At 45.0% G+C, this 12,179-nt stretch overlaps 1 protein-coding gene across 1 annotated transcript in view; it reads right to left on the bottom strand.

The window, feature by feature from the left end:
* The window catches only part of SQOR (sulfide quinone oxidoreductase), a 46,124-nt gene that overhangs the window by 19,544 nt on the left and 14,401 nt on the right, over positions 1-12,179 (bottom strand). Inside the window, exons 2-3 of the mRNA XM_060005171.1 lie at positions 5,429-5,679; positions 2,496-2,666 (exon numbers count right to left, since the gene is read on the bottom strand). Of these exons, the coding sequence (XP_059861154.1) occupies positions 2,496-2,666; positions 5,429-5,662 (405 nt within the window). The 5' untranslated portion in view covers positions 5,663-5,679. The remainder of the gene's footprint in view (positions 1-2,495; positions 2,667-5,428; positions 5,680-12,179) is intronic.

The following is a 12,179-nucleotide window of genomic DNA, read 5'->3' as shown; positions in this document are numbered from 1 at the left end:
ACAGGAGAGGCCACAACAGTGAGAGGCCCGCGTACCACAGAAAAAAAAAAAATCTCGGAGAAGAGTCTCACCAACTAATACCAACTTCTTTCACAGCCCTAAAACAAGACTCTACAACTCTCCCAAGGGTCTAGGCCTTAGATGTCGAAGCAGCACTCAGAAGTGAGAGCACCTCCCAGTGCCTCTCATTCTCAAGAGATAAGACAAGTTTATGTTCCTTAAGATACACACAAACCCAATCACAGAGGACTCTGAGCTATTCCTATAATGCAAAGGGGTCTGACTAGGAGGCAGGCACTGCTGTACCAAAGGGGGATGTGTATTAGAAGATACAAGTCCGCTGGTCCCGTGAGCTGGCAGCAGACTGGCAAGGGAAATGAGTCCCAAAACTCAGTCTTGTGAATTGAGAACAATCTTGTGTTTAATCCAGTCTGCTCTCCTGGACATGCTGGGGAAAATATGGAAGTGTTTCAACAGGGAGAAAATAATACATATATAACATATAAACTTTTTAATTGAATGTAAATAAATAAATATGTATGTATATATTTTAGGATGGGGGATGCTTGACTTGACAGTAGATCATGTGAAAAAAAGACCCAGTGGTTTGAACTGACCTCTAGCCCAGCATGAATCAGCACTGTGATAACTTGGCAAATGCTAGCTTGGATTCTATCTAGTTGTGGGAGAGAATGTCCCACTCTATTCTGGGCTGTTCTGTAGTGTTGGCTACTCTTCCAGGCACCTCTAGGGGCCATGGATCATGGGGGCAAAACAAGTCAGATGCCGTCTCAAGCAGGGTAAAGAGGGTAGTGAGAGGGCTGGAGCTCTGAGGAAAGTGGAGACAGGAGGACAAGTCTACCTGAGGAGAAGACTGACACAGACTCTAGGAACCACCTTCAAATAGTTGGAGGGTTTCGCCACAGAAGAGAGAGAAGGCCTTCTCTCCCACACTGTAGGAAGAATAAGGGACAAGAACAGTATTATGGCCACTAACACCCTGGCCCAAGAAAGAACAAAAAAGAGGTTACAGGGAGGTAGATTCTGACTCATTAAAGGCAGAACTTTCATATAACCTGTCTGTCTATAAAAAATGAAGAGGGATAACTTGTCAGAGAAGTCCCTGGCCCTGGAGAGTATAAATACTAACCCATTTTAAATTCAACCCCCTACCCCACGTGCCCCAATCCCAGTAATTCGGCTCTATTTTTTTAAATTAATATTCATCACCTTCTAACACATTATATAACTTACTACACCTACTGTTTATTGTATGTTCTCCTCCACTAGAATATAAAATCCAGGACAATAAGGATTTTTGTCTATTGTCGTTCACTTGTATATCCCTAAAACTGTACCTAGGTTATAATAATGCTTAATAAATATTGAGGAAGGAAGGAAGGAAGGGAGGGAGAGAGGGTGGGGAGGGAGGGAGGAAGGAAGCGGGGAAGGAGGGTTGGTTCAGGGTTGATCAGGGCTCAGGGAAAGGCTGCAAACAATCTCTGAACTCCTTGAAATTAAATGCAAAATTAGGTACATGTATGCATTTTCTAGACTGGGCTAATTAAGATCCACACTCAGAAAGATCCATGACCTAAGGAAAGGCTGAGAAGGCCTGGCGCCAATGGTCCCTGCTTAGAGCAAGGGGTTGGATCTGAAAGATTCCCACCAACTCTCAGATTCCACAGTTCTGTGAAAATGCTGGAGTGCCCAGTCTGGAGGGAGCCGGGTCAGGATATTAAGGCCAATAACACCCTGGGGGCCCAAGAACCATGGGAGCCCGGAACAGGGCTGTGCGGCACGACGGCTGTCCTGGGCTCAGCAGCAGACAGGGGGACACGACGCCCCGATGGCTCCTAAGCCTGTCTTCTCACCATCCTGCCCTCATGACCTCAGTCAGACACAGGGGCTGCAGTTGCTGAAAAGCTGTGATCCCTGTGTGGTGGGGGTGGCAGGAGACTTCTAAACGGTGCAGGGCAACCATGAGCCGCAAGCTGCAGCAGCAGCAATTCTCAGCCCTGGCACCACCGCAGTCACACGGTTCCCTAACAGCTCCGGCAGAGCTCCCCCGAGTGTGACTGGGATGGATACTTCCCAACACCCCCTTCCTCTGCAGGACCAGGGTCAGATAGAGAGGCTGGCTGCTTCAAAGGAAAAAGGAGGGAGGTACCTGGTATTTTCACACAGAGCAGTAGTATTTGTGCAATAAAAATTCAGGCATATGATACTGTACCAAGCAACAGGACAAACAGTGGTGTTCAATAAATACTTGTCTTCGTTGTTCATTTATTAATTCAGCAGCACTCAGTCCTTCCATCTATCCCATCCTCCATTCCCCACACCCCCTCCCATCTCATGCAGTATTCAGCACACACACACATGCACACACGCACATGTATACTGCCCTCTTACCATGAAGCTGTCCAGTTTGACAATGGCTGTGCGTTCAATACAAGCCCTCAGGTTAACAAAAGCCAAAGGACCCGGACGGTTACCTCCTTGTCGTTGTCTGTGTGGATGCAGTTCTTGTCTGGGTTCAGATCAACCACTCTAGCTTTGATCCACTCTACAGCAGATGGAATCACACTCGCTGTGGGACGGCCAGATGAGGCTAATGGTTTGGCACCAGCTCCCACCAGGGTCCAGATTGGCTGGTAGAAATGTCTCTAAGAAACAAAGTATTGGGAGATTCATTTCAATGTGAGGCCGATCAAAAGGGTCATAGCTCAAAGTACCTGAGCTAGACTCTCTCAGTTCTTCCCTCCAGACCCCTGGAGCGCCACAGAGAAAAGTCTCCAGGAGGTTAGTCTTCCCCCCACCGACTCCACTGACGTCTCCTACTGTGTTAAGCTCTGAAGGGCAGTCACCTACAAAAGAATTCTGCCAAGATCAGCGAAAAAAGCCATAAACTATCTTTAGTGAGCACTGTACTATTTATTGCTTAGAGTAGATTTGGTGTTTAACATGTACATGTTACTTACACATGCATGTGAACACACACACATTATTAATCCGTTTACGTGCACGGATAAAAAGAAAAAGTAAGCCCAAAAACCTAAATGCGGTTCCTCAGAAATTTGTGAGGTGAGTCTGAAAAGTTTACTGCCGCTTTGGGGATGTTCAAAACTTCATTAACTTCCCACTGTGTTTCCCAAGACCATGGGGAGGACTACAGACATCCCCTATCAGCACTAGGATCCCTCTTCTCCTTTCTCAGAGGCATCAGATCCCACCATGATACCCAAACTTCCAGTATTTTCTGGAGTTCTTCTGCTTCAGATGGTCCACTCTTGATCTCAGTTAGCTGTGAAAGTTCTAGGCTTGGGGCCAAAGGGTATATTGGCTTAATGGTCTCTGAGAATTCCAATACATCCATGGAGCAGACCGGGGGACTAAGAGATCTCAACTTTGTCAAAATGCCTCATACTGGCCAGACAGAATTGCCAACACCCCCAGAGAGTGAAGAGGACATAAGGAACAGCTCTGCAATCTCCCTACAGCCATAATGCATGGGATCAAAGGTAAGGGGGTTAGGGCTTCCCTGGTGGCGCAGTGGTTGAGAGTCCGCCTACCGATGCAGGGGACATGGGTTCGTGCCCCAGTCCGGGAAGATCCCACGTGCCACGGAGTGGCTGGGCCCGTGAGCCATGGCTGCTGAGCCTGCATATCTGGAGCCTGTGCTCCGCAACGGGAGAGGCCACAACAGTGAGAGGCCCGCGTACCGCAAAAAAAAAAAAAAAAAAAAAAGATAAGGGGGTTAGAGGTCTCCAGTTGTGAGAGCTCAACGATTTCAAGTCCATCTTGAACAGAAAAGGGAATGAAAATACAAACTCGGATTATTTTTTAGACTGCAAACAAGCACGAGCTCTAGCAATCACTAAACCAGACACAGGAGGGAAAGTGCCAAAGGCCTGAGCCGCTGGCAGCTCCTGTGACAGCCCCTGTCATGCACTTCCTCACAGAGCAGGACAGACTCCATTCTGGCCTCCTGAACTGTGTCCGGTGCCTTGGAGGGGCCTGTCTCATCACAAAGAGTAGCCCCACTGGGAGGCCTTCCGTGGGTTAGCTACAATCCACCACAGGCCACCTGATACAGCTCTCAGACCACTGTCATTTAAAATGTTGTCCCTGAATTAAAGTCACTTTTAAAAGGAAATAGACGGAGAGTGCCCTCCAGTCTCCCCACAAATCACAACGTATCAGTTGGAGATTGCAAAAAAGCCCTGGGCAGCCTCGTTTGGTACTGGGAAGACTTCCTGAAAAGGACTGTGCCTTTCTTGCCCTACCCTCTCCACCAAACCGGCACCAGATCCATTTTGCTTTTTCCTCCCAAAGATACAGTTTCCCACTGGTGCACACACAGTTCCTTAGGAAACATTAAGCCAACCGCCAAAAATCTTGACTATTTTTTGAAGCTTTGGACAATCTTAAAATATTTTTCATGAAATAGTGCCTTACAAACACTTCCCAACTTCCCACCTCGTGTCTGCTACCTTTTTCTGCTTTATAATCTGTTTATAATCTCTTATACTTAAATTTCTCAAGCCCACTGACACCTTTTCAGTGGGTTTTCACCTTTTCCCCACTGCCCCTCAACTCATCACCCTTTCTCCAGACTGGAACAGGGAAAGGAAAGTGCAACGGCCATTGATTTTCCTCTGGACATGAGACTGAAGGTGGAGGATGACATGAGTTGAATTGTTTCTCTCCAAAAAATATGCTGACATCCTAACCCCAGGACCTGTGATCGTGACTTATTTGGAAATAGGGTCTTTGCAGATGTAATCAAGTTAAGATGGGGTCACACTGGATTAGAATGTCCTTGACTCTCTAATGTCTATCCATCAGACTGTCTAACGTCTAATCCAATGACTGGTGTCCTTATAAGTAGGTCATGTGAAGACACTAGAGCCACACAGAGAGAAGGCCATGTGAAAACAGAGGCAGAGATTGGAGTGATCTACAACAAGCCAAGGAACACCAAGGACTGTCCACAACCATAGAAACTAGGAGAGAGGCATGAGACAGCTTCCCCTTCCCCCTCAGCCTTCGAGGGGAGCATGGCCTTGCTAACACCTTGGTTTGGGACTTCTAGCCTCCAGAACTGCGAAAGAATAAATTATCTGTTGTTTTAAGCCACCCCCTTTATGGTAATTTGTTATGGCAGCCCTAAGAAACTAACAGAGAGAAGAACATAAGCCAAGAGATCTGTCCTCGCTCTCTCCCTCCCCCCACCTTCTCCCAATTCTTTTGGACGACCTGCTTTTTGTGCCCAGAAAGAGAAGCACTAACCTGGGAACACGGTGGCCTAGGCATGACAGTCATCCCCAACCCAGCCCCTAACCTACACATGCATGTGCACGACACACACACACACACACACGCACACGCACACGCACACGCACGCACTCAAAAGGGGGAGACTTACCTCGCTGGGCTCAACGATGGCCACATTCTCTGCGCCCACTTTCCTCTTCATGCGGGCAGCCATGGTGATCCCACCACTGCCCCCACCCAGCACCAGCACCTCATAGTGGTTCTTGGCTGCGAGGCTGGCCCCCGTGTGAAGCTGAAGTGGTTTGGCCTGCTGACAGCCCAGCCTGAGGAGGCAGGCAAAGAGTCGGACACGGGGGCCAGACACCACAGCGGCCAGCGGGGTCATCTTCAGGCTGGATCAGGCTAGAAGGGAACAGATAAGGCTCTGTGTAAGGAAGGAGCCACTATGGGACTGAAGCATTTTCATTCCGGGAGGGAGGGGAGGCTGGCATCTGGCCGGCTCGAGCTGGTTGCCGCCCTTTCAACACCACCTCCCCACCTGGCTGTGGTCAAGAGCTTCTCGGGAATGCTCCACAGATGGCTAACAATTGGCTAAGCTTTCCTTTTCTCCCTCTCCTCCTCCTTGCAGGACATCTCAGACTTTGAACCACGTAAGTTTCATCTTTTAAGCTCTCCTCATAATGTGCCTGTCCCTCTCCTTGTCCCTCCCTAAAGCTAGGGCATCATCTACAGTATCCCGCTGTCATCCTTCTCCTCTCAGGCACATTCCTCAATTCTTTCTTTGGCTTTTCAGTCCCCCAAATATGTATGAGTCTACAGATAGACACCTGAACAATCCCTTGCCACAAAGGGCACCTGAGACCTTGCTGAAACAGAAAGAGTCCAGCAAGAAACCCACCTTCTCTGCAGCTCAGAGTTCAGGCCAAGGTAATCAGAGCCTCAGCCCCACTAAGAAGTACCCGGATCTGCCTGCCCAGCGACACACGATTTAAATCACTGGCTACAGACACATAAGCAAAGGCCCTCCATATCTTTGGCAGTTTCAACCAGATGATGCAAAAGCCATAAAAGGAGCCCTGCCTGGTATCATAAAGTTATATTTTATGAAAAGAATCTGCATACGCTGCTGACTAGTCTTTTATTATATCCGCCCAATTCGGTAAATAATCTCCCCGAATAGCTTTTCCAAGAGACACACTTTAACCTTTAGGAAAAGGTGTTTCTGCTCTGAGCAGCTGGTGCTTTGGCAGTGAGGAAATGAAGGCGTCTCAGAAGCTGGCCTTGGCGTCATCCCATCCACAGGTCCGGCCTTACATCTTGGATACAGTCTATTGTATAACTTGAGGGGTCCAGACCAAAATATCTCCCTCCCTGCGTATTGCAGCACCCCAAATTCCACCATCAAGCTCAGTCCTGTGGGTTCAACAATGCCCCAGGAACCCTTTATTAAAATGCAAGTACCCAGCTGGGGGATAACACTTCTAGCTGCTAAGTTCACCAACTTCTTAACGGGAACAACTTAATTATATGACTACCCCTGCTCCACCGCCTCCAGTGGAGAAGAGGAAGGCTACACGAGGGAATTAGAGAAAGCTGGGAGGGAAAAGGAAAGGAAGAAACAAGGGCCCTGGAGGAGTGAGAAGGAGGGGCTGGAGTGATGATTTTAATTAAGATTAACTCTACTCCAGTGTTTTGGAACCCCTGACAATTTCCTCAATATTTCAGATCTGAAAAGCAACCCAGAGCTGGGGGAAGGGACATGGGGACTACAGAAAGTGGGGCAGGCTCATACACTGTTGCCACAAGTTTAAATCAGTATGACCCTTATAGAAAACATTTCTCATCCTTTGACCCTGCATTTCGATTTCTGGGACTCTGTTCTAAGGAAGTAACCTCTAATACTTAAGAAGACAAACCTTTACAAAGATATATCTCACATATTCATTCATAATACGTTCAACCCTGAGTTAACTGGTTTGTGGATTGGATCTGATTACGTCCTGGTTACAGAAAAAACAACTGCAGCCTCCACGCTGGCCAAGGAAGGCTCAGGCTCCAGTCTATTCTAACCAAGGCTAATTTATGATTACTTCTCTTTTAAATATGGGGGTGGGTACGGGGAGATGGGCAGGAATAGCCATCTGCTTGTTAAAACTTTGGGGAAGGGTTAAGTAAAATATGGTTACACAAGATGACCTATGTAGTCTTTTCAAATTATGTTTACATAATTAGTCTTTTCCAGAATAATTATGTAATGATCAGGATATAAACTGGAATTACAATATGAGCTCAACTATGTAAGAGAAAGTGTATTTTAAAAAAATAGGAAAATGTTAACACTGGGTAAGTGGTTTTTCTCTGGGTTTTAGAATAATGGGTGATTTTGATTTCTTCTGCTTTTCTGTATCTTATAAAATCTCTACTGTACACATATATTAATGTTATAATAATGAAATCTATTTTGATGACAATAACAAACATGTACTAAGTCCTTTACATAAACATTTAACTTGTGAGATGGCTGTCATTATCATCCCCATTTTACAGATGATAAAACTGAGGCAGGGAGCTCACAAATGGTGGGCTGTGATTTGAACCTGGGCACTTCAGTGCCAGAGCCTCTGCTTTAAACCACTATATCTATTATCTCTATCAATAACAACAAAACAGTGCTTACATGATAATCTTAAATGAAAAAAATCCAGATATCTTTTCCACACTTCCCACAAAAGGGAAACCATTTTTTGCATACCATATTTGACACCTAAATATTAGCAATGTTTTGATAACACTATAATTGATTTTTTCCCTCTTCTTTGCATGTGCTTTTCTCACGTTTTCTTTAATGAGCTTTAAATTTTAAAAATCACTCAATTTGGTTTTATTTGTTTGGTTGGGTTTTTTGTTTGTTTGTTCTTTGTTTCTTAATCATTGAGGAGTGGAGGAAATCACCAAGTAGGATACTGCTGTTTGCTAGGGAAGAAGATATTTTATGGTGAATAGACAGTCATCACATCCTGCCTTTCTATATGTCCACAGAACAACGGAATCACAGCAAAACTCCTCACTTGCCTTTTAGGGAAACCACTTTTTCATGTTCCTGACACAACATCTTAACTCCATGGAAAGAGTTACAAAATAATGATCTAAGAGGAGGCCTGGCTAAGTTTCTGCTTTCCAACCACGCCATCTGAGGCTCTTCAACCTCCTAATTCCCTTCCAGCCTAATACCCCATGGTTCTCCTCTTGAAAGAGGAAGAGTTTATGCAAATATTTCCCTCATTCAGCCAAGAAGGCTGGTTCTGTTTTATTTCAGCAGTTACCCATAGCCTATTTCTGGATTCAGTGTAAATAAACACAAAGTCCTCTGAACCAGTTCTATCAACTTCATTAAAAACAGTCATCAAGCAGAATATCCTGGTCTTTGCAGCCAAATTTCACTTGTGAACCATCAACAAAAATTTCACAAACATAAAAGAACGTGTTAGAGGAAATGTTCCAAGCTTGAAAACACTTGAAAATCTCAGGAACACTCCCATTCTAACAATGTAATGTCATCCTCACTTTCGGATCAGAAAAACCAGAACCACAATCTAATGCTATTTATGGAGAAGGTAGGGCATGATACAAGGTCAAAGACCAGAAAAAACCCAGGACAATAATCATAATTTTTTAGTATCCCACTTTGCAACTGTGGTATAATAAAATATATATATTTGCACTTTATTCCCTGTTCACGGTACAAAGCTCCTAAAACCCTTGGAATTTCCTGGGTGACAGGAGTTGTTATTCAATAGCAAATAATAATAAGGAGCCCCTTTCAACCATAACTGTTAATGTTAATGAAGCGACTCAGGGTGGGACCCCTAGATAGCTTCACGATGGAGGCCGTTCACCAGAAAGACCAAACACGTCATTAGAGGGTTGGAATTTTTAGCCCCGCCCCCAGTCTCTGGGAGGAAGTGGGGCTGGAGATTGAATTCTATAAAAACTCTTGAACAGGGGCTCCTCTGGTGGCACAGTGGTTAAGAATCCGCCTGCCAGTGCAGGGGACACGGGTTCAAGCCCTGGTCCAGGAAGATCCCACATGCCGTGGAGCAACTAAGCCCGGGCGCCACAACTACTGAGCCTGCGCTCTAGAGCCCGCGAGCCACAACTACTGAGCCCGCGTGCCACAACTACTGAAGCCCGCGCGCCTAGAGCCCATGCTCTGCAACAAGAGAAGCCCCCGCAATGAGAAGCCCGCACACCGCAAGGAAGAGTAACCCCCGCTCGCTGCAACTAGAGAAAACCCGCGCACAGCAACAAAGACCCAACACAGCCAAAAATAAATAAATAAATAAAATTTTTTTAAAAAAAAACCTCTTGAACAATGAGATTCTGAGAGCTTCGGGGTTGGTGAACGTGCTGAAGTGCTGGGAGGGTGGTGACACACCCAGAGAGGTCATGGAAGCTCTGTGGCACCCCCCCACCCTCTCCCCCCACCCCAGCCCATACCTTGCCCTACGCATCTCTTCCATTTGGCCATTCCTGAGTTGAAATAAGCTTTATAAGAAACTGGTAAGCATAAGTGAAGTGTTTTCCTGAGTTCTGTGTGTCATTCTAGCAAATTATCAAACCTAAGAGGGCATCCTGGGAGCCCCAAAATTTGTAGTCAGGCAGGCAGAAGTGTGGGTGGCCTGGGATGCCATTTGCAGCTCTGGGAGCTAACATCCGAACTGAACTGTTGAACACCCAGTTGGTGTCAGAGAACTGGCTGGTGTTGGAAAAGACATACACCTGGTGTTAGAAGTAGTGTCAGAAAATATCAACAGGAACCAAGAGAAATTTCTGACATTGACCTAAACCAAGTCTGGAGCAACAATCAAAAAAACAGACAATTGAAGGAAGCAGGTCACGCAATCTTAACCAGAATGAAAAAAAAGGAAAGGCCAAACTTGACCCTGAAGTCAACAGAAAAGAAATAAAAAACCTCTGTCAACAAAATAACTAAGGAGCATAAATCTAAGTCTCTGAGTCTCCCTAGAAGGTAGCCTGAAACACATCTACCTGTTAGGTTAAGAAATAAGAATTACCCACTAACGATGCGGACGAATGCAGTTGCTTTCTCTCTACCCTCTTACAAGGTGAAACACCCACTCTTTAAAAGGATCAATAAATAGGGCAAAATTAACTGTCATTTAACAAGTGGCACATTTATTTAATTGAAAAAAATGTATTTCATATAACAAATACATGTCCTAGTTAAATAACGTCATGCTTTTAAGTTAGATAAAAATTCAATTAATGCTAAATCAATTGAGGGCTTCCTTCAAAGAATCAAAATAAATGCTTTGTTCTAGCTGTAGTCTGACTGAAGTAAAATCCCTGCTGATTGAAAAATAATACAGCCTGTTAGGCATCTCCTACTTACATCACCGGCTGCTGACTCCAGACCCCCTGGTCTAGACAAGTCTTTGGGACTCCCCCACCTCTCACAGCCAGCCTTTCTGGGACAAGCCGCAGACCGCCAGTGTCGAGAGCTCTCTAATCCTATGCCACATGCATGCCACTCACCGGGTGTCAGCTAGGACACTTGGCCCAGTTCAAAAAGAGCTGGCCTCTAAACAAGGCTTATTCAGAGCATCTTAATGAAAGACCCAACAGGCCAGCAAGACTCAGTCAATCTTTCAGCTATTTTTGCTCTTGAGGAAACAGGGGGTCTTTGTATGGGTCACAACTGTCTTATCTCAAGCCCATGCCAGGCTGGGCCCTCATTGCTTTCGGTTTCAATAACTACAAGGCCAATCTTTATTATATCGTTTTTGTAGACAACTTCAAAAATGAAAGAGGAAAACAGACGATGAACAGCCTCCACCTCTCACCACCCACCCCGTTCCTCCTACCTGACCTCTGGACCTCCAGCTTCCCAGCCAAGCTTATGCTGAGCTGTGATGTCCTGAGGGTTTGCATCCCTGTGGGTCCCAGCCTCTGAGACACAAGTGAACCTTGTCTACACAGCATGGGCTGGGCTTACACCTAGTGCCCAGGTGGTAAGACTCCTGGAAGGCTCTTCCTCCTCCATTCGCTCCTCCCCCTTGGGCTTGCTGGACCTTTTAACTTAAATCAGCCAAGGCTATCGTCAGTTATTTACATCTCTCAACAAAATTACTTCCAGAAGACAGGGTTCGATAAGAAAAAGTAGGGAGAAACTATCATAATAATAATAGCTAACATTTACTGAGTGTTTACTAGTTGTACCTATGCTGTCTCAGAGACAATAACTTTGTAAAGAGGGTGTTAGTATCCCCATTTTACAGACGAGAAAATTGAGGTCTAGTGTAAAGTTAGAGCACCTGCCTAAGGTCACCTCACTGATTAAAGAGCAGAGGTTAATTCAAACTTACTCCTCAATTGAGTTCTCACAGTGTTAGACCTAAGAGATAATTCAGGGAAAATGCCTACCAGCTGAATTTTATTTAATTCAAATGTAAAGTAACTTATGCCCCAGGGAGTGAGTTGGGAGGGAATATATGATATTAAATTTTAGCTTACTAAACAAATTGGAAGAAAAAAATTTTAAGTTTTTTGGGGGATGAGTGAGGTAGAATAATAGTATTGATGTAAGTTTTTATGGGCCCTTGAATTTTTAAAATACTGGGATTCTTGCAGTTTAAATGATTTGGGATTTGCTCAAAAATATTACAGGAGGTGAGTAGGTAGAAGTGTAGATGACATCAGATTGGCCATGAGTTGATAATAATTTTTTTAATTGAAGTATAGTTGATTTACAATGTTTCAAGTGTACAGCAAAGTGATTCCATTATATATATATATATATATTCTTTTTCAGATTCTTTTCCATTATAGGTTATTACAAGATATTGAATATAGTTCCCTGTGCTATACAGTAGGTCCTGGTT

Source organism: Delphinus delphis, chromosome 2, assembly GCF_949987515.2.
Source record: "Delphinus delphis chromosome 2, mDelDel1.2, whole genome shotgun sequence".
Lineage (NCBI taxonomy): Eukaryota > Metazoa > Chordata > Mammalia > Artiodactyla > Delphinidae > Delphinus > Delphinus delphis.
This window is presented reverse-complemented; position numbering and strand designations above follow the sequence as displayed.